The following is a 24,102-nucleotide window of genomic DNA, read 5'->3' as shown; positions in this document are numbered from 1 at the left end:
AAAGATGACTGATTCATTTATTCCTTCTACTTTTCAGTATTTTTTATTTTATAAGATAAAATGTACACATTTCATATTGAGAATAAAACTTTATAGGTAATAATAAAGATAAAAATTTACATTTTTCAGTTCAGTTCAGTCGCCCAGTCGTGTCTGACTGTTTGCAACCCCATGGACTGCAGCACGCCAGGCCTCCCTGTCCATCACCAACTCCCAGAGCTTACTCAAACTCTTGTCCACTGAGTCTGTGATGGCATCCAACCATCTCATCCTCTTTTGTCCCCTTCTCCTCCTGCCTTCAATCTTTCCCAGCACCAGGGTCTTTTCATATGTCAGTTCTTCACATCAGGTGGCCAAAGTACTGGAGTTTCAGCTTCAGCATCAGTCCTTCCAATGAATATTCAGGACTGATTTCCTTTAGGATGGACTGGTTGGATATCCTTGCAATCCAAGGGACTCTCAAGGGTCTTCTCTAACACCACAGATCAAAAGCATCAGTTCTTTGGCACTAAGCTTTCTTTATGGTGTAACTCTCACATCCATACATTACTACTGGAAAAACCTACATTTTCACATGAGTTTAACTAATTAATCTACCAGAATTAATTTTTGTAGAGAATTTTCAGTCAGCATAACCTTCTTTTTATAAAGGTAAAACATTCCCTGAAGTTGTTGCCTCAAATATATATTAAAATTGATATGAATATTCATTAATACTTTGTTTAGATTTTACCTGAAAGTAACAGAGAAATTTAAATATAACTTAAGGTAGTTGAAAATTTACTTAGTATATAGAAGCCTCAAATATAAAGACACTGATCACTCTAAATAAAAACATCAACCAAATGACTACTTTTAAACTATCATACCCTCAATCTGATTCCTGTGTCATCTGTCAAACTTTTGATCCCAAAACTACTTCAATAAAAAGAAGGAGTATCTGATAAGTGATAAGAGAGAGGGAAAAGTTCATTATATCACTAATTGGAATAGAACTGAAAATTCACTCTCCGGGGAGACATAGAAAAATCATCACAAGTCTGGCTTGTGTCCCCAAACAAAACTTTCTGAAAAACAGCAACACTCATTTTTTGTTTAAAAGATTGTTGTTGTTCAGTCACTTGGTCGTGTCTGACTCCCTGCGACCCCATGGACTGCTGCACACCAGGCTTCTCTGTCCTTCGCCATCTCCCGGAGTTTGCTCCAACTCGTGTCCATTGAGTCGGTGATGCCATCCAGCCATCTCATCCTTTGTTTAAAGACTGGATGTTTCTGAGATGGCAACATTTATCTCGGGGAGGGTGACAGCAGCCCCATTTCTTCAAGGGATAGTGATAGAGCATCTCAGCTCTGGTACCCCGGCTCCACCAAGACCACTGCTACTTCTCAAGAGCAAGGGGTGTATAACTTGAGAAACGGGAGCCATTTGTTTTCCCTCTAGCTGTCAGCCCACTGAGATGAAACTTACAGCATTGCTTGTTCCCCCTGGGCCCCTTGTAATGTGAATTGTCTTTAGCCGATGCTTACCAAATCACTGTCACGTAACAGCGGCCGACCTTTCTTTTCAATCTACGCACTTTCCAGGAGTTATAAATCAGTTGACTTTCAAGCTCGATGAGACAGCATATGCCTTAGTTTGAAGAACAGATGGAGGCTTGGGGGGAAATTGTTTCTGCAGGCTCGCTACAAGCAGCACTGCTCCATAAAAGTGAACCATTCGCACTAATTTCTCACATAAATTACACAGGCAGCAGGGAGCACCAGCCCATTCAGCAGAAAACCTTTCATTGAGCTTTAGGAGGTCATCTGACCAATTTAAATTAAAGTTATTTCTGATACATGGCTGTATTTTCATGCCGTACACTTTTAAGACAGAGCAATTCACATCAAATAAAAGGATGACATTAATTGTGTATGCAGTCCCTTCCTTTGGAAAACACCAAAAAGCACTTTAATTGCCAGAGGATTATTATTTTTTTTCAAGACTTTGAGAAAAAGCTCTATCTATTAATTAATCACAGAGGAATTAATAGCAGAAACGCGGCAGCCTTTCTTGTACAAAAATTAGGTAAATTGTCATTTTTCTTGCAAAATTTGCCTTACAAATTCTACTAAGGCCTGTTATCCAAACTCAAGCTTTGGCAGTTATCAAAAAATATAGAAGCCCAGGACAATTCAAAGAATATATTCATTCTTTCTTCATGTAAAACAAATTATTTAATTCATAAATTTGCTTATCAGATTTTAAATATCAATATCAATTTTGCCTGGGGTAATAGATACAGCATTAATTTTTTGAATCCTGAAGAAACTGAAACATTAAGAAACTGAAGGCACCAGAGGACTTAATTATTAATCAAAATTACAGAGTTTTGAGAACCATATACTGAGGGTTAATGGATCAGATATCATATCACAGTGGGATTTACTTTAAAATGTGGTTGTATTTACAGATAATGAGCTATCATGGTTTGGAATGATTTTAATTGTAAGAAAATTAGAGTACATTTTAATAATAATTATATTCAATAAATGTTTTTCCTGGTAGAAATTATCAGTCATGTCAATGAAAACAGTCACATTGACAGAGTTGTTTATGTTTCATGAATACCAATGCCTCTAAGAACTGATAAAAAGAAGAGAATGTGCTGGAGAAGAAATTCTTAACAGAGTCATATATGAGTATTAAAAACTAGGGGGCTGACATGGAACTGAAGGCACAGTCCAGACACCATCAGTAGATACTCTTTTAAAAATTTAGGCATCCAATTATCTTATGCACAGCATTTTCTTTACTTGAATGTTCAGACTGAACATACATTTTCAGTCATTTGTAAAGAAAAATAAACTTACATTAGAATTTAAGACATTGAAAATCATTAGGAAAGCATTGCATATAATTTAAGCATTTTCAAGGTAAAATTCAACCTACAGAAACTGTTGCATACAGCTCTGGACTGTGTGTTCAAATTAACTTGCTGGTGCTTATCTTAATTTGCTACCAGAAGACTTGGTCTCTATGGCTAATTTCTAATTAATTGTTTGTTCTTTAAGCTATTTCATTAATATCTTTACGGCTATTTTAGTAACTGTGAAACAAACTTTATTAGCCCCCAATTAAAAAGGGCCATGCCAATCATTCAGTACATGGTCGTCACCAAAGTGAGTAAGGTCTAGAAGGTGAGATGCGCGCTCATGAAACAGTGTCCTGAGAAGTGGAACTTAGCGGTAACCAGTTGCGGGATGTTTTATATTCATTCAACACACATCGCTGGGCATCAGCTCTGTGCCAGACACTCCTTCAGGGACTGCACCGGCTTAAGGGAGGGAACAAGCTAGAAATAAAGACATAATCCCTGGCTTAGAAGTATTTAGGGTATGTCATTTTTATTAGCCTTGTTACTGGCTCCATTGTAGGTCCCCATCTGGTTTTCATTTTGTCTCATCTTCCCTGTTATATGCTAAATTTCTGTATTTTACAGTTCTTTGTAAAACAGCTTAAAATCTTTTAGTAAAATGTTAAAGTGGATTAAACTTCATAAATGAATATACATATAACTCATTGATTAAACTACAGAAAAATGAGTTTTAATTACATAATTAATGTTGCTTTATTAATTTTAATTAATTTTTAACCAAAAAACAAAGTCGCATGATCCAAGTTTTAATCAACAAGTAATGTACAATTTATAACATTAACCTCAGGGAACTATGCTTCAGTGGTGAAATTCTATGCACCTCCAATAGGCCAGGGAGGGAGATGCATTTTGGGCAAAGAGGAGGGGCCACCTAAAGTCCATTCTCTCTTGGACCTACCTGTGTGCATCACAGGCACACAGTTCTGGCTTTATTCATTTAATTTCAACATAACTGGCTACCAAAGATTATTTGCATATCAAAGACTAAGAAAACAAGAAGGCGGAAATGCCCCAGGTTGCTATGCTAATTTGGACAATGCCACTATGCAGTTTCTATGACGTAAGAAGGCAAGTTTGAAAAACAATTAACAGGAAAAAACTGAGTAAGATTCCTTTTAAAAAGACTAAAAAGTATGCGTGGTTCAGGACAGATTATAAAAGGTGCTGAGAAATAAAATGGTATACCGTTTCAGACAAGGTTTATACTTGTCTGTTGTATGCAGTTTATTTTTCTACAACTTTCCATTTTAAAGAAGGCCTCAAAATCCTCTCCAGTTAAGCACGTAGTTTTCCTGTTGCATCTCTTCTTTTTCTGTCTTAAAGACTTCTATAAGTAGAACAGTGCAGAGCTCTTAGGGACCAAAACCAGACTTATTTTCATTTGTGTTAAGACTAAGTGTAAGAGTAATAGTATTGCTTGAGACTGATGATGCATAGTATTTAGAGACAGCAACGAGAAAACCCATGATATACAGTCTCAGGAGGAAATGTTTGATTAGAAAGGTGAGACTTGGTTAGACAGATTTAAAATGACTGTGGTCATCAATCCTTATAAACAAAAATTAAAACTTTAAGAATCTGTTTATATTATCTGTGTCAAAAGGATACTAAAATCCTTTTGAGACAGATAAAATTTACACCTAAATTTTTAACAAATCAATAGGACATAGACTAACTCTTCACTAGAAAACTGGACAATTTAAGAAAAGGGCTCAAAAGGCAAGCAAATTAGTTAAGCACATAAAAGTGTTTAATGATACTAATAATCAACAAACAAAATGAGATGCTTTACCCATCACTTTAGTGAAAGTGAAGTCACTCAGTCGGGTCTGACTCTTTGAGACCCCATGGACTGCAGCCTTCCAGGCTCCTCTGTCCATGGGATTTTCCAGGCAAGAGTACTGGAGTGGGTTGCCATTTCCTTCTCCAGGGAGTCTTCCCGACTCAGGGATTGAACCCGGGTCTCCCGCATTGCAGGTGGACACTTTACCCTCTAAGCCATCAGGGAAACCCAACACCTTAGCAGACTTTTATTTTAAAGGAGGATTCAGTAATGAATATGGTTCTGTGGAACAACTGCTTTTAAAATATTACTTTTGACCTACTAATTCCTCTTCAGGGAATTTAACCTAAGGATGCAATCAGAGGTAGAAACAAAGGTTTATGTATCTGGGTGTTTCATTTAATATTATTTAGAAATTATATCCCCTCTGAAATTGAAGTAATCCTATAATATCTAACAGATGGAAAATAGTTGATAAAGTATGATTTTAAATTGAAGAAAGCAGGAAAAACCACTAAGGCATTCAGGTATGACCTAAATTAAATCCCCTGTGATTATACAGTGAAAGTGACAAAGAGATTCAAGGAATTGGATCTGATAGACAGAGTGACTGAAGAACTATGGATGGAGGTTCAGGACATTGTACAGGAGGTGGTGATCAAAACCATCCCCAAGAGAAGGAAATGCAAAAAGGCAAAATGGTTGTGTGAGGAGGCCTAACAAATAGCTCAGAAAAAATTAGAACTGAAAGGCAAAGGAGAAAAGGAAAGATATACCTATCTGAATGTAGAGCTCCAAAGAATAGCAAGGAGAGATAAGAAAGCCTTCCTCAGTGATCAATGCAAAGAAATAGAGGAAAACAACAGAATGGGAAAGACTAGAGATCTCTTCAAGAAAATTAGAGATACCAAGGGAACATTTCATGCAAGTTCAGTTCAGTTCAGTCACTCAGTCGTGTCTGACTCTTTGCGAGCCCATGAATAGCAGCACGCCAGGCCTCCCTGTCCATCACCAACTCCCAGAGTTCACTCAAACTCACGTCCATCGAGTCAGTGATGCCATCCAGCCATCTCATCCTCTGTTGTCCCCTTCTCCTCCTGCCCCCAATCCCTCCCAACATCAGAGTCTTTTATATGCAGAGTACATCATGAGAAACACTGGGCTGGTTGAAGCACAAGCTGGAATCAAGATTGCCGGGAGAAATATCAATAACCTCAGATATGCAGATAACACCACCCTTATGGCAGAAAGTGAAGAGGAACTAAAAAGCTTCTTGATGAACGTGAAAGAGGAGAGTGAAAAAGTTGGCTTAACATTCAAAAAACTAAGATCATGGCATCCGGTCCCATCACTTCATGGGAAATAGATGGGGAAACAGTGGAAACAGTGTCAGACTTTATTCTTTTGGGCTCCAAAATCACTGCAGATGGTGACTGCAGCCATGAAATTAAAAGATGCTTGCTCCTTGGAAGAAAAGTTATGACCAACCTAGATAGCATATTGAAAAGCAGAGACATTACTTTGCCAACAAAAGTCCGTCTAGTCAAGGCTATGGTTTTTCCAGTGGTCATGTACGGATGTGAGAGTTGGACTGTGAAGAAAGCTGAGTGCCGAAGAATTGATGCTTTTGACCTGTGGTGCTGGAGAAGACTCCTGAGAGTCCCTTGGACGGCAAGGAGATCCAACCAGTCCATTCTGAAGGAGATCAGCCCTGGGTGTTCTTTGGAAGGAATGATGCTAAAGCTGAAACTCCAGTACTTTGGCCACCTCATGCGAAGAGTTGACTCACTGGAAAAGATTCTAATGCTGGGAGGGATTGGGGGCAGGAGGAGAAGGGTACAACAGAGGGGCACAATAAAGGACAGAAACCGTATGGACCTAACAGCAGCAGAAGATATTAAGAAAAGGTGGCAAGAATACACGGAAGAACTATACAAAAAAGATCTTAATGATCCGGATAACCACGATGGTGTGATTGCTCATCCAGAGTCAGACATCCTGGAATACAAAGTCAAGTGGGCCTTAGGGAGCATCACTACAAACAAAGCTAGTAGAGGTCAAATCCTAAAAGATGATGTTGTGAAAGTGCTGCACCCAATATGCCAGGGAATTTGGAAAACTCAGCAGTGACCACAAGACTGGAAAAGGTCAGTTTTCATTCAAGTTTCAAAGAAGGGCATGGCCAAAGAATGTTCAAACTACTGCACAATTATACTCATTCCACCTGCTAGCAAAGTAATGCTCAAAATCCTTTAAGCTAGGCTTCAACAGTACATGAACTGAGAACTTCCAGATGTTCAAACTGGATTTAGAAAAGACAGAGGAACCAGAGATCAAATTGCCAACATCTATTAGATCACAGAAGAAGCAAGAGAATTCCAGAAAAACATCTACTTCTGTTTCCCTGACTATGCAAAAGCCTATGTGTGGATTACAACAAACTCTGGAAAACTCTTAGAGATGGGAATAACAGACCACCTTACCTGCCTCCTGAGAAACCTCAGGAGGTAAAAAGCAAGTCAAGGAGCAACAGTTAGAACCAGGCATTGAATAATGGACTGGTTCCAAATTGGAAAAGATATATGTCAAGGCTGTATATTGTCACCCTGATTATTTAACTTACCCCAGAATGCCGGGCTAGATGAAGCACAAGCTGGAATCAAGATTGCCAGGATAAATATCAATAACCTCAGATATGCAGATGACACCACCTTTGTGGCAGAAAGCAAAGAGGAACTAAAGAGCCTCTTGATGAAAGTGAAAGAGGAGAGTGAAAAAGTTGGCTTAAACTTAAAACTCAACAGTCAAAAAGCAATCACAGCATACAGTCCAATCACTTCTTGGCAAATAGATGGGGGAACAATGGAAACAGTGACAGATTTTATTTTGGGGGCTCCAAAATCTCTGCAGATGATGATTGGAGCCATGAAATTAAAAGATGCTTGCTCCTCGGAAGAAAAGCCATGACCAACCTAGAGAGCATATTAAAAATCAGAGACATTACTTTGCTAACAAAGGTCCATCTAGCCAAAGCTACGGTTTTCCCAGTAGTCATGCATGGATGTGTGAGTTGGACCATAAAGAAAGCTGAGTGCTGAAGAAGCAATGATGCTTTTGAACTGTGGTGATGGAGAAGACTCTTGAGAGTCCCTTGAATAGCAAGGAGATCAAACCAGTCAACCCTAAAGGAAATCAGTCATGAATATTCATTGGAAGGACTGATGCTGAAGCTGAAACCCAATACTTTGGCCACCTGATGGGAAGAACTGACTCATTGGAAAAGACCCTGATGCTAGGAAAGATTGAAGGCAGGAGGAGAAGCGGATAACAGAGGATGAGAAGGCTGGATGGCATCACTGACTCAATGGACATGAGTTTGAGCAAGCTCTGGGAGTCAGTGATGGACAAGGAAGCCTGGCGTGCCACAGTCCATGGGTTCCAAAGAGTTGGACACAACTGAGCGACTGAACTGAACTGAACTGATTCATCTTTCATAGATCATTAACTTGCCCCTGATAAGTATATAGAAAATTTTGCTACAAATATCTTGCAAAAGTTTTTTCATATTTGCCAAGGAATGTATGAGAAGCACAGCCATCTCAAAGATGCATATACTAGCCTTATTCTTTCATTTTAATGATGATTCTCAGATAGTTATAGTCTCCTATCTGGCTAGCAGGTTCAAGCATTTATTTTTGACTGAATTATCTTATCTTAATCTAGAGCAGCACCATCTAATATGGTAACCATGTGGCTACTTAAATTAAAATTAATTAAAATCTAAAATTTAGTTCCTCGGGCTCACTGGGGACATTTCAAGTGCTTAATGGCCACATATGGCTACTTGTAATGTATTAGACATTACAGATGAAGCACATTTCCACCATTGCTAAAAGACGCATTAGACTGTGCTTGGATCTTTAGCGATACCACGAGGGATACACTAAACTGCATAGATTCTGGCATTTGGTTTGCCCTGTTGTTCTGACATGCGGAAGAAATGATCATTTCATGTGCTCTAAACTATGATGGCAGTTCAAGATGTGGGCTGAGAAACCTAACCTTGCAAAGACATTTCTTGAAATTCTGATAAAGGAAATGGATCTCCTTACCACTTAATTACACACACCATTTCAGGTCTCACCACCACTCTTGGAGTCCTAGGGCTGTCACAAAGACTGTGGAGAGAGGACAGGTACTTTCCTGGGAATCAGAGCTACTCAGAAGTGTTTAGCAAAGGGCAAGCTAGGCCATGAGGTGAGAAGTTCGCTCGACTAGAGCTCTATCCACACACGAGGGAGTATAGTGCCGGGTCTGGGGCAGTTTTTAGTGCAGTTTTTGCAGGGTGCTTGAGAGTCCCTTGGACTGCAAGGAAATCCAACCAGTCCATCCTAAAGGAGATCAGTCCTGGGTGATCACTGGAAGGACTGATGCTGAAGCTGAAACTCCAATACGCCACCTCATGCGAAAAGTTGACTCATTGGAAAAGACCCTGATGCTGGGAGGGATTGGGGGCAGAAGGAGAAGGGCACGACAGAGGATGAGATGGCTGGATGGCATCACCGACTCGATGGATGTGAGTCTGAGTGAACTCCGGGAGTTGGTGATGGACAGGGAGGCCTGGCGTGCTGTGATTCACGGGGTCGCAAAGAGTCAGACACGACAGAGCGACTGAACTGAATTGAACTGGGGAGCCCTGCTTTCTTCAACATTCAATGTCCATTCCTTAGAAATGTTATCCTAAAAGAAGGCCTCTGGTCTTAGCAAGTATCAGACGTTCCCCAGTATATGTGCCAAGAATACGAATAAATATGAGAGATCGCTCACAAGCCTGTGCTTAATAAGTTTAATGTTTTATCTTCAGCATTATAGTAGTACAATTGAAATCTGGTTGGCAAAGCTTTAAAGGATAGAAGTCTACCTTCTATCCTAGTTATAGGATAAGATGTCTTTTTAAATGTATGCTATTATACTACCAGCAGCAGCAAATAAATTGCTTCCTCTTTAATCTGACTTTTTAGCTTGCTGAATCACTACAATAGTCAATAGTAGCTTAAAAGAATTAATATAGCTATAAAAAAGGAAAGCAGTTTATATGCCATCTGACTGCTGGAGTACCAAAGATAACGCAAAATGATTCATCCTATGCTTTTATTATTTTCAAGATAAACTTTTTTTTGTCTCGACATTTCTAGAAGTTACTCAAGATTATTCAAGCAGGTCAAAAAAAATCTATGGATTCTTTTATTGATACAATTTTTATGTGCTAAAATTATGTAAAACACTAAAATCCACTTGTTTTTCATAAGGCAATATGGCGTATTCTTTTACTCAAAAGGAATCAAGTTCTTAGAATCTCTATGTTACCGTGCATGAATTGGTACATTGACACAAACACTAAATCCATGTAATTAATCAAATACAAACCAACCCCTAATTAAAGTTTTTAAGATTGAAATATCTAAATTAGTTATATTGCTATATATTTTTCTCATCATGCACATTTTCACATAACAAATGCAAATTTTAAGACAGATGATTAAAACCAAGATAATAATGTCTTTCATTTGCCTAAAATATATGACAAAACTTAATAACAAGGACAACTTCAGATTTCCCTTGCCAAATAACTTTTTAATAAGTTCAGTAACTGGATATTATGTGACTGCTCAAGATCTAGAAATGTTTGATAATTATGTGAAAATATTTAAAGACATACTAGACATAATACAATCAATTCTTTCAGTTTTTCCAAAAAAGAAGGAAAAGGTTAATTTTAATGAATCTTTGTAAGCTGTTCACTTTGATGAATTCTTCACTTTGATCATTCTTATTTTTTAACATAAATTTGTTACTAATTATAAACAATCCTGACATTCGCCCTTCAGACAATACTGTGGGACTTTTCTGCTACATGGATCAATTGCTAAATTCAAAATATTTGGCAAAACCTTTTGTGTTCCTTAACCTGATGCTATGCTCACACACGTGCAACTGCTTTCCAGTCTTCAGGCAGAGAAGCCCTTTTAGCTGATAAATATCACCCAAAGCAAAGTCCTTGATAACAAAAAATAATTAAATAGCAGAAGCTGGTTAGAGATCAGCATTCATTTTTCAAATTAAATGTAAAAGCCTTCTCCAGTTGAGAGATTGGCAAGTTTTTACAAATAACACCAGCGAGCCTTTTAGAAAGAAACACAGCCACATTAGAATGGAGTCATTAGGCAATACATTTATTTTGAAGCCAATTAACCTTTTGTCAGAAAAATGTCGGTGCTATAATGCTTTCAGCGGTGGAGGTCAGTCTCTAACAGAGCTCGTAGGACAGCCACTGCGCCGGCTGACGCGTGCTGCAGACAGAGAGGAGAGGGCCTCCGTCAGAGCCCGCCTGCTTTTGTATTCCACTCTGCATTTCCAGGGAGCAGACAATCTTGACCTATCCATTTAGGTAATTAAAGCTTCCATTTGGAAGTGTCCTGCAGGAAGGTGAAATTTGGGGGGAGATAAATGGCTATTGCTCTCCACATCCAGCCACCAGTTCCATCATTTGATGGACTGCCTGAAACGGGCTGGAATGCCAGGTTCTCATAAAAATAGAGATGAATCGGTCAGCACACAATTCTCTAAGGCAAAGCAACTCTGTCATTTTCTTTTCCTGCAGGCTGTAATTTAATTGTTAGTCAAGGTGGGCAGCTGACACAGAGGGGCTTCCTCTAAGAGCTTACCCACCATCTTCCACTCACCGAGAAATCACTCCAGCTTATTTACTTATCAGTCGAGAACATTTGGCACTGGGAGATACCACTTCCACAGCGAGCACAGCTGGTTCTCGCAGCTGCACAAGGACTTACCTTCCACGCTATTTTGTTTCCTTTTGAATCATGTTCAAGGGCAATTGGAAAGTCTCCTCGTTCATAAAATTTTCGAAACGCTGTGGGTTTGGTGGGTCTTTCTTTGAATGCTCCTGCACTTGGAGGGCCTCTCACCTTCAAAGGAAAAAATAAAAAAAATAAAAGTAGGAATCAGGTTTTAAAACACATGGGAAAATGCATGATGAAAAGACTTTGGCTTTTATAAGTTTCATTTTGTACAAAATGTCAAATTATCTTAATAATGGGCAACAAAAATCTCACAAACATTTAGAGAAAAAAAATTTATAACACTGTTAAGGATTCACTTTATTTCAAGCTATCTTACAAAGTACTCCTAGAAAGTGTCACTTTACAAATATTACTTTGTAAGGAAGAAAAGCCTGAACTTTTGTTTAAGGAAAATATTTTAATAGAAGCAACTAAGTTCAGAGTGTTAAAACTTTTAAGATTCCTAATAACTGTAAGTTCTAATCCAAGTCTGATATACTTTGTGGAATATTCTAGAAATAAATTTAAAATATCACCTTCAAATCTTTCTATATAAATAAAATAAAAATAATATGTTCTCAAGGTATGAATATTAACCACAAAACCATAAACGTGTGATAAAAATTTTGTTGTTTAATCGCTAAGTTGTGTGCAACTCTTTGGGACCCCATGGGTGGTAACAGACTAGGCTCCTCTGAAAATTAAGTAATGATAAATGAGACAGTTTAAAAAGAAAAATAGTGGTCTACATTTGATAACATGAGTTTCAAAAAAATGAACATTGAAAGAGATTATATGAGAATCTTTCAAACTGTCAAACTGTGATTTTTATCAACGAAGAAATATCTCATTTTGAGCTATTCACATTGAGCACAACTTTAAATCTGCATTATTTACATATGAACCAATTCATTAGGTTACAAAATTCAAAGTGATTAGTGAAATGTTTAGGAAAGTATACTCCATTGTATTGTTCCATACATATAGTCTAAACATTATTTTTCTTATGCCTCTTTATTTTAAAAAAGGTAAATTGTTATTCATTTATTAGGTTAAAAATTAAAAATTAATTAAAAATAATTATTTTGTCAATTCTTAATATAAACAAGATAGCAAATAATTTACCTTCTATCTTAATATTTTAAATTATTTGAAGTGAAGTAGCTCACTCGTGTCCGACTCTGCGACCCCGTGGACTGTAGCCCGCCAGGCTCCTCCGTCCATAGGATTCTCCAGGCAAGAATACTGGAGTGGGTTGCCATTTCCTTCTCCAGCGGATCTTCCCAACCCAGGGATTGAACCCACATCTCCCTCATTGCGGGCAGACGCTTTAACCTCTGAGCCACCAGGGAAGCCCTTAAATTATTTGACATCGTATTAATTTTTAACATCTGTGTGAAAATTTTTAATTTTAACAAACTATATCTAAAAATATATCTGATATAACAAACAGATAAAGACAAACACATTTTATCTGAAGCTCACATAAAGACTAATATTAGAAACTGAGTGGGATATTAAGAAATATTAAGATGATTAAATGCTGAAGTGGAACTGAGGAGTGTGGTGACATGGAGAACTTTAGTAGAGTTTAAAGTGATCTTCACTACACAGCACACTGCCCCAAGCATACGGTTACATAGGTCACTGAGAAGACACTGGGCAGTGGGGAAATAAGATTTCCTTTCGCTCATTAAAGATTTGAAATTTGGTCTGGTATTAGAATTATTAGCCGCTATTTTCAGCCAAGTTCATTCAACTGTTAAATGAGCATGTGCCTACGGCAACTACTTTGTTCAGAGCTCTGAGCTGGATGCCATACAAAAGAGGATGTTTTCAACAATATTAGTATGATGGAAGCTGTAGAGATGTCATTCCCAGACTTTTGGGTTTCATGGAACAATAAATTTTGAATCACATTTTTGGGAACTGATAAAGAATTGAAAGATTTTTATTTTGCCAAGAAGTTACATTTACAAAAAAAAAAAAATAACTATCTACCATCATGTCACCATTCTAGCAAACGTAGCCAGCACGCACACGTGTTTATAGACAGTCACAGTGCTTCCCCGGCGGCTCAGATGGTAAAGAATCTGCCTGCAATGTGGGAGACCTGGATTTGACTCCTGGGTTGGGAAGAAGGCAACGGCTACCCACTCAGTATTCTGGCCTGAAGAATTCCAGGGACTGTACAGTCCACGGGGTCACAAAGAGTTGGACACAACAGAGCACCTTTCACTTTCACTGTACTTCATAGCACAATAGTGTATATGTGTGTCTGTGTATGTGTGTTTATTATACAGTTTATTATACAGTACTGATTATTACACAGTACTGATTACTGGTCATTTCTATGGTTTTGAAAAATTAGCTTTGCTTCCCTGGTGGCTCAGAGGTTAAAGCGTCTGCCTCCAATGCGGGAGATCCGGGTTTGATCACTGGGTCGGGAGGATCCTCTGGAGGAGGAAATGGCAACCCACTCCAGTATTCTTGCCTGGAGAATCCCATGGACTGAGGAGCTTGGTGGGCTGCAGTCCACAGGGTCACAAAGAGTCGGACATGACTGAGTGACTTTACTTACTTACTTAATGGATAAAGAAAACAACTTTGTGTGTGTGTGTGTGTGTGTGTATAATGGATATAGTTTTTGCTGTTTAGTTGCTAAGTCATGTCTGACTCTTTTGTGACTCCGTGGACTGTAGTTCACCAGGCTCTTCTGTCATTGGGATTTTCCAGGCAAGAATACCAGAGCGGGTTGCCATTTCCTTCTCCATGGGACCTTCCCAACCCAGGGATCAAACCCGCGTCTCCGGCATAGGCAGGCAGATTCTTTACCACTGACCCACCAGGGAAGACCTATATTGGATATCATTCAACCATAAAAAGAAGGAAGTCCAGCCATTTGGAACAACCGGAGTATTCCTTAAGGTCTAAGTGAAATAAGTCAGACCGAAAGACAAATATTATGTGATAACACCTTCTGGAGGAATCTAAAAGAAACTCATGGAAACAAAGAGTAGAATGATGCCTGCCAGGGCCTGGGGGTGTGTGGCATATGTTGACTGTCATTTTTTATTCGCTTTACAACCTTCCTGATTCTTGGTGTGACAACTGATTTCTTTATTGAAACCTGGACACTGGCGCGTTGTGAGACTCCAGATCTTAAACCTTCTGTTTCAGCTGGCTGATGCTGGTATCTCTCTAGCAGAAAGAGCTGAGGGGTACAAGTACTGGTGTCCCAGCTGGCCTCGGCTGGGGTGAGTGGAGAGAGCGCCTCATCACTCTGGGTGAGGGTAGGAGCTTCAGCACCTCGGCCTGCACCACCACCGTCCTGGCAGAGAAGGGGAGCAGTGCCCACCATTGCTCTCCACCCTGACATCACAAATGGAGCAGTCTCACTACCAGTGCCTGTCCCTCTGACACCACCCCAGTAGGAATGGGGAAGAGCCTCTTATCACAGCTGGCTGGGGTGGATATACATGACGGTTCCAGTAGTCATGTATGGATGTGAGAGTTGGACTATAAAGAAAGCTGAGCACTGAAGAACTGATACTTTTGAACTGTGGTGTTGGAGAAGACTCTTGAGAGTCCCTTGGACTGCAAGAAGATCCAACCAGTCCATCCTAAAGGAGATCAGTCCTGAGTGTTCATTGGAAGGACTGATGTTGAAGCTGAAACTCCAATACTTTGGCCACCTAATGTGAAGAACTGACTCATTGAAAAGACCCTGATGCTGGGAAAGATCGGAGGCAGGAGGACAAGGGGATGACAGAGGATGAGATGGTTGGATGGCATCATCGACTCAATGGACATGAGTTTGAGCAAGGCAGTTGGTGATGGACAGGGAGGCCTGGCGTGCTCCAGTCCATGGGGTCTCAAAGAGTTGCTGTGAGCGCTAGGGAATCTTTTTTCAATTCCAGTAGAGATCAATTCAGAGAAGGCAACGGCAATCCACTCCAGTACTCTTGCCTGCAAAATCCCATGGATGGAGGAGCTTGGTAGGCTGCAGTCCATGGGGTCGCTAAGAGTTGGACATGACTGGGCAACTTCACTTTCACTTTTCACTTTTATGCATTGGAGAAGGAAATGGCAACCCACTCCAGTGTTCTTGCCTGGAGAATCCCAGGGATGGTGGAGCCTGGTGGGCTGCCGTCTATGGGGTTGCATAGAGTTGGACACGACTGAAGCGACTTAGCAGCAGCAGCAGCAGCAGCAGAGATCCACTACAATCCCTCACTTAAGAAATTCAGCTACAACCATGATTTAGATTTGTTTGTCTTATCATCATCTCCTAACCATCTTTTTCAGTTTTTTCTAGATGCCAATTCATCATTTCTGCTGTTGAGAGCATGCCTCTTGTTTGTTTATCTGGCCGAAAATTTGTTTGAGATTAGGCATCTTTCTCCTTTTTCTTTGTATTTATCTTAAAATCAATTTCTCTTCCTTTTTATCTCTTATTCTAAATATATTTTATTTCTTTCTGGTTCAGAACTCAAAGTTCTAAATGTCCAAAGTTTTCAAATAATGAACATATTGCTAAGATGCCCAGAAGGCTTTTTATAAACTGTAATAGACAACTTATACTTCCTCTTTCTGCCCATAAATATTCATGGGCTCTCTACGAAATGATTCCATACCTACAATTCCATGGAAATCTTTACTTAGTTTTACAAAAATTGTCCATGCTAATATGCAATGACTCAGCAGTGACAGAATTTTATTGTTATCTTCTGTTTTCATATTTCTGCCATTTACTTATTTAAAAACACTAGATTCTCTGAAGTCTGCTATAGATCCATTCCAAATTAATTCTTGGAATCTCAAGAGTTACAATTTGTAAAACTGATTAGAATATTTCCATCTAAACTTGTTAATGCAAAGGGACATTACCTAATTCTTTGCAAACACTGTCATTATATCCTTAGATAATATTTTTTCTGTTCCAAATATATACCCACTTAAACCTTATAGAAAGATATACTATTTTTAATATTCCATGCATAATTCATTCCAACTAATTCTAAAAATCTATACATAAAAAAGAAACAAGTGAAATATAATTAATCTCGGATACAACTTGACTAAATAAAAACAAAGCAAAAAATATTGTTAAGGATCCTTATAAGTCTCATACTTATACAAAAACTACTCTAAATTTTATTTAATGTCTTAAGAATTTAATCTCGATTTATATAAATAATATAGAGCAAATAGGGAACCATAAATCAAACTAGATTTGTGGGAAAATGTAATTAGGATTTGCCCGAATGGTGGGGGCTATCCATAAACCAATTAGGAAGAATGGATGTTGCAGCCAAATTCTTTTAATAAAATCTAATGCACTTGGGAACCGAGATACTGAATGCATGTTGAAGTGACTGCAGATGACAGCATACTTTATATGTCTGTAATGTGCTGTAATGGATTTAGGACTTAGATCACAGTCTCTGTCATAAGGTCAGAAAACTAATAATAATTAGTAGGAAGGGACTCAAGGTTCTCTAAAATTCCTCATCATATACTTTGAAAGTTTCTTTTCAGTAGATCTGTTTTGTAGCATAAACTGAAAAAGCTAAAACAAAAACAAGAAGACTTTTACTTCAAGTGCAGAAGCTACATTGTGTCTCCCTAATGGTCCATTTGGCCAGCTCACTAACATTGAAACAATAAAATGCAAAGACATTGATTTCTTAATTTCATTAGGAAATATTTCCAGGTGAAATTAAAAAAAAAATAATTTATTTATTTTAATTGGAGGCTAATTACTTTACAATATTGTAGTGGTTTTTGCCATACATTGACATGAATCAGCCACCAACATGAAATTTGGATTCATAAGATCACCGTGATTAAGCAGCTGGTGGGCCAGAATTACAATTTCCGAGCTACTCAGGCAATGGGATGTTGGCCCCAGGACTGGTGAATTCATTGCCATCCGTCTAGATTTCTGAGAAAGGAGTAATGTAATTCAGTGTCTGTCCTATTTGCCAGTCATAATTGTTTCAATATATCAGAAAAATGCAATACCTCAGGTCTCCAAATAACCAGAAAAATACTTGTAAAAGATTGTGTGCAAACTAAGTCACTTCACTCGTGTCCAACTCTTTGCGACCCTATGGACCATTAGCCCTTCCGGCTCCTCTGTCCATGGGATTCTCCAGGCAAGAATTCTGGAGTGGGTTGCCATGCCCTCCTCCAGGGGATCTTCCTGACTCAGAGATCAAACCGGCATCTCTTATATCTCCTGTACTGGCAGGCACGTTCTTTACCACTAGCACCACCTGAGAAGCCCTGCAAAAGATTAACAGTTAACAAATCTGATTGTAATGATAGGTAGGGCACCATAACATTAACAAAAGTGGGCTCTTTTATCAGACTCACTGGTTAAAAAAAAAAAAAAAGTTTTACCTGGTAAAGTTTTTGTAAGAAGTTTTAACAATATAACAAAACACTGTAATAGTAATGTTTTTGTTAGTAAGAGCCAAGAAGGATAACAAGTGCCTTGTATTATAAAATATTCATATTTCAATAAATATTCAATATGTATGGACACACTGTGGAGTCCTTTAAAGCCAGGCCTGAAGGCAGCAGTGCTTCCCTGATGGCTCAGTTGGTAAAGAATCTGCCTGCGATGCAGGACACCCCAGTTCGATTCCTGGGCTGGGAAGATGCCCTGGAGAAGTGATAGGCTATTCACTCCAGTATTCTTGGACTTCCCTCATGGTTCAGCTGGTAAAGATTCCGCCTGTAATACAAGAGACCTGGGTTTGATCCCTGGGTTGGGAAGATCCCCTGGAGAAGGGAAAGGCTACCTACTCCAGTATTCTGACCTGGAGAATGCCATGGACTGTGTAGTCCATGGGGTTGCAAAAAGTCGGACCTTCCCCTCCCAGGAACCAAACCTGCACTGCCTGCTGCTCCTGCATTAGCAAGTGTATTCTTTACCACTGGTAGTCACTGTACGGGAAGGCTGGGTTTGGGAAAAACGTAAAGGGGAATTACCTAGGGCACATCACTAATTGAATGAAGAGGTCTGGAAGCAGAGATGAGACAGGCTTCTGACTATGAAGATGCAAATAATTAATTTAAGCTACATAAATAATAAACTGCCAAATGGAAGGAAATCTCATTAAATCACTTACTGTCCTATCACCTATTAATATGTTCATGCTTTCTCTCCAGACTTTTTCCAAAAACATATATGCAAATATCATTTTTTCATTCTTATGTCCTTTCTATTTAGTGTACTTTTTCACTTAGTATAATATGTTTTGATGTTGCTATTGATATCAAAATGTCATTTTTTTGTGGCTAAGCAATATTCTAACTATCTGCAGTTATATTTGGAGTTTATATTATTTCTATTTATTTTGCCTTTTGTAATTACATTATTATAAACTTTTCAGGTGTATCACTTAATCCACCTTTTATATTACTTCCTTCAGACAGAATCTTCAGTATGAGATCAAAATTTGTATTTTATGATTCTTGACAAAATTATTTGTTAGTTAAACAGGTGAACAGGTCTTCTGTTTTAATCTGTTTGGGATGCTATAACAAAATGCCATAGACTGGGTGTCTTAAACAAGAGAAATTTTATTTTCTCAGTTCTGGAGGCTGGACATCTGAGATCAGGGTGCTAGAAAGGTCAGGTGCAGAGAGCGAGCAGGCTCTGGGCTCTTTTCCTCTTACAAGAGTGTAATCCCATTATAGAGACCTAACTCTCATGAGCCCATCACCTAAACCTAGTTTTTGTTGTTGTTAGTTGCTCAGTTGTGTCTGACTGTGATCCCATGGACTATACAGCTCGCCAGGCTCTGCTGTCCATGGAATTCTCCAGTTAAGAATACTGGGGTGGGTGGCCATTTCTATCTCCAGTGGATTTTCCCAACCCAGGGATCAAACCCTAGTCTCCTGGCTGCAGACAGATTCTTTACCATCCGAGTCACCAGGGAAGCCCCAATTAAACCTAATTTCCTCTCAATGGACTCACCTACAAACACTGTCACACTGGGGGTTGGGGGCTCAACATAAAAATTTGAGGGGGACACAAACATTCAGTCCATAGCATCAATTTGGATTATGATGTTTAACAAATGAGGGTGAACGTTTTCACATTGTAGTACAAATGCTACATGAATGTTTGTGAATGTATGTTCATGTATTTTCTATATCAAAATCAATTTGTGTGACTGTTTTATATTAAAAGATATGAACCATATTTGCATTTACAACAAATATCTCCTTATCACTTTATTTTCCATTTTTACTTATTTAGCATTTAAAAGCTTTAAATTTTTTACAGGAAAGCTCTTTTTCTTTACTTGCTCTTCTTGCCTCCAGCTTTGCCTTCTTTAGCTCACTCCTTTGTCTGCTGCACAATGAATATTTTAATTGACTAATTAAATCATATCTCTCATCTACTTAGAATTCATAAATGATTTCCCATTGACATGCTACACAAAGACCTTTGCAAGTGGACTGTTGCTCTCCCCAGCATTCCTCTACAGGTGCCTGGGCAAAAATTATAGTAAACATTGGCAATCCTCAGACATGCCCAGATCTTGTGGGTCTCCATCATTCTGCTTCTGATCAACCTGTATTCTCTCTCCACCCTTTACTTGTTTTTATCCTACTTTTTCTCCTGAAACTACTAACCAACTTCATGACTAAGCACCAGCCTCATCTCTCCTAAGAAACCTTTTCAAATAAACCATATTCGACCCTGTGGTGGGATTAGGTTATTCTTCAAGTTATGGTTGAAAAGCCGGGGGGACAAACCAGATATGGCCATTGAACCAATGGAACAATCTGTATGGCGATTATTAGAGAGATCTAGGCTGTCAACAAAGTTGGTCTATAATCAAGTGTTTGAGTTAAGTCGATGGAAACTGGCAAACATTCCCAAAGGGAAAGTGTGTGTGTGTGTGTGTGTGTGTGGGCAAATGTGTGTGTGTGCGTATGTGCGTGCACATGCGTGCTAAGTTACTTCAGTATAGTGAGGAAAAGGCTGGGGACCCAAAATGCTACTTGGAGATTTTAGATTCTATAGGAGAATAGAAAAAACAGTCAAAAGGGTGGCAAGTAATTGGGGAAAGTGAGTAAATCACAGAAATCAGCAAATGAGAGGGACACGTTTTGCTTTGTTTCAATAATACAGGGAGGTCAATTAAGAAGAAGATGGAAAGACCTCTGAAAATTAAACAGCTGTGGTGACCTGGGAGGGTGGAAGCCAGGATATGTGTAATGCATTGAGAAAGCATAAGGAATACGAAGTAAAACCGGGTATACGTTTTGAGAGTTTTGCTGCACTATCGGCTGTCAAAACGAGCTGCTAACAAGATGTCACTGTTAAAGCAGGGTGAAGTTAGTGGTAATTGGAAATGAGGAAAGGAAAGAATATATCAATAGACTATAATACTGGAATTCATAAACTAATCACTTATGAAATCAGAATGGATTTTAAACAGAAGATATATGTATAACTAATACATATATCTAAAATGGCCAGAGGAACCTATAAAGTAACATATAGATTTTTTAGCATTAGAAACACAAATCTGAATTCAAGAACTTATGGTCATATAAACTAAAATATTAATTAGAAACAGAGTTTAAAAAATGGCTCTAAAATAGATATTAACTATATCATCCATTCACTGAAAAATGCACTGAATACATAGTGTTTCCCAGTCACTAGGATTGGTATCATTGGGGACAAAAAAATATGTCAAACGTATTATCCTCAAGATATATATCATTTAGGAAACGAGATAAGAATATCCCCTAGAATCTTATATAGAAGTAAGAATGCAATAACTGTCACTGAAAGATATATAGAATTCGGAACACTCATAAGATAAAACATTTGGGTTTTAAGGCATTGTTCCTTTTCATTAGAAAATTTTATTTAGCCTTTCAGGGTACCCATACTTTTCAGAGGAACTGCACAGATACATATTATAGTTTCCCACAAACCTGAATTTTGTACAATTTTAATTAGAAATAACTAGAGAATTACGGTTGCTGTACCACAGATTTGTCTGTTCATAACCATGTAGTTAATAATTCTTAAATCAGAATTAATTTGCTTGGATTTTCTGTTTATTTTTACATATAAGTAATTATCAATTATCACAATTTTATAACCAAAAATTCAACATTGATTAAACCAGTATGTATTCTTTTCTATGTAACATCTCTTACATTAAAATTCATATATTCTATTTTGAAATTCATTTCCATAAATGGGAAAATTTTACTTAAAATATGCCTTGTTGGTTTCTTAAAATTAAAGAACTTAGTCTAAAGTGTTTGCAGAGACTATTATATATATAATTAGCATAAATAAAAATTAATATTAGCATTGCAAATATTAGAATAAGTTGCATTTAAATTAGCACTGTCATATGAGGATTACAAAACAACCCAAATAACTTATAATACATTTTTTCAGATAGGTCACATAAGAAAGATTACATGTCAGTGAAAAGAAAAAGAAGGAATAAAACGACAAGTACTTCAGTTAAGAAATTTTGAAGACTTTGGTACTAGACTTAAGTTTTCAGCTTGGCAATAAATTATATCTTGCCTTGTTCCCATGAAAAGGATCATGAAGACACTGAGGTATAGAAGGAGCATAAACTTGGAGAGGGTGGGCTGTCTCACAGCCAAGGCAAGTGACCAGACTCTCTGGAGCCTCAACCTCCTCATATGTCAGATTAAAATATTACATGGGCTGATCTCTAGGATTCTCCCCACACCTCTATAAACAAAGATGAGTATTTATTAATTCAACAGATATGGAGGACAATATTATCAAAGAACTTACCTACTCAGAGAACTATGAGGAATCTCAAACCACACATGGATTCCTTGTTTTACTTTTGACAAACTGAAATTCAGAAGGGCTATGGAAACACATCCAAGTTTACCTTTCAAGGCTTATTTTTCTCAGCTCTATCATCTTAACAAGCTGTTTCATGGATTCTAGCTTTTTCATTCCAGGATCCAATAACTTGATTTTAAAATGCTTTTGCAATAACTGTGTGGCAAAAGGAAGTCCCAAAGATTGCTGAGCACATTACGGTTTTGTTGTTTTAATTTTATAACTGAACTACAACACACTTGGAACTAAGAGCTTATTGCAAAATATTGTCTCTGTTGTCTAAAATAGTTCTGAAAAGAGTGGCTAGACTACATGATTTCCTGTAAATGGCTTTGTTTAAAGTAAGAGTCACTGGTGGCTCTTTAAATTCCTTGTTGTGTGTGAAAAAAAAAAAAAGATTGATCGGCTTTCCTAACAAAATGAGATGCAATAATCAGATGATGAGAAAGAAATCTCGACAGTTGAAGGCTAAAAAACTTTACTCAAAAGTTGCTCTCTTAATGCAGCTACGTATAGGAAAAGGCCAAATATCTAAGTGCCCAAGTGTGACTCTTGTTTTCAAATTGTCTCCAGAGAGTCATCAGAAATTTCAATTTAGATGGTGCTATTTAGTATCTGTCTCGTAGAGCTGATGAAATGACTGAATGACTGCGACAGCCTGGCTAATACACTGTCACACCTAACACTAAGGCCAAATAAATGAGTGAGCTAAATGTGAAAGGAGAATATAAATGGGCAAGGGTTTAAAACACATTCTATTCCTCTTCCCTTTAACGTTGAAAGAATAGTAAATAGTTTATATCAAAACACAAACCTTTATTATCTTGCATCAGAGTTATTTCTTACTGAATAATTAGAGTAAAAATGTTATTTTTGTATAGTGAAGAGGCTATAACTATTTGCATCTTACATATCATGAATATTTTAATAGAAAATTCGAAAATCCTTGTGTCTAATGATGCAAGCTGATAGTCTCCAGAAAGAACTCAATATTTAATAGAAAACATTTTTAGAACTGTCTGCAATAAAATTAAATTTACACTGGTTAAAAACAAACAACCCAATCAAAAAGTGGGGAAAAGACCTAAACAGACATTTCTCCAAAGAAGACATACGATGACTAACAAACACAGGAAAAGATGTTCAACATCGCTCATTATTAGAGAAATACAAATCAAAACAACAATGCACCAGTCAGAATGGCCATCATCAAAAAGTCTACAAACAATAAATGCTGGAGAGGGTGTGGAGAAAAGGGAACACTCTTGCATTGTTGGCGGGAATGTAAATTGATACAGCCACCATGGAAGATGGTATAGAGATTCCTTAAAAGACTAGGAATAAAACCACCATATGACCCAGCAACCCCACTCCTGGGCATAAACCCTGAGGAAACCAAATTGAAAAAGACCCACATTTCCTATTGTTCATTGTAGCACTATTTACAATAGCTAGAACATGGAAGCAACCTAGATACCCATTGACAGATGGATGGATAAAGAAGTTATGGTATATATACACAATGGAATATTACTGAGCCATAAAAAGGAGTGCATTTGACTCAGTTCTAATGAGGTGGATGAACCTAGAGCCTATTATGCAGAGTGAAGTAAATCAGAAAGAGAAATATCGTATTCTAATGCATATATATGG

General features: G+C 37.9%; 1 protein-coding gene across 2 annotated transcripts in view; it reads right to left on the bottom strand.

Moving 5' to 3' along the window:
* PACRG (parkin coregulated) overlaps positions 1 to 24,102 on the bottom strand; it is a 518,745-nt gene that overhangs the window by 444,413 nt on the left and 50,230 nt on the right. For both annotated transcript variants that reach the window (XM_040238942.1, XM_040238941.1), the window contains exon 2: positions 11,553 to 11,687. In XM_040238942.1, coding sequence (XP_040094876.1) covers positions 11,553 to 11,687 — 135 coding nt within the window. The remainder of the gene's footprint in view (positions 1 to 11,552; positions 11,688 to 24,102) is intronic.

This window comes from Oryx dammah, unplaced genomic scaffold (genome assembly GCF_014754425.2).
Source record: "Oryx dammah isolate SB20612 unplaced genomic scaffold, SCBI_Odam_1.1 HiC_scaffold_4, whole genome shotgun sequence".
Classification (NCBI taxonomy): domain Eukaryota; kingdom Metazoa; phylum Chordata; class Mammalia; order Artiodactyla; family Bovidae; genus Oryx; species Oryx dammah.
This window is presented reverse-complemented; position numbering and strand designations above follow the sequence as displayed.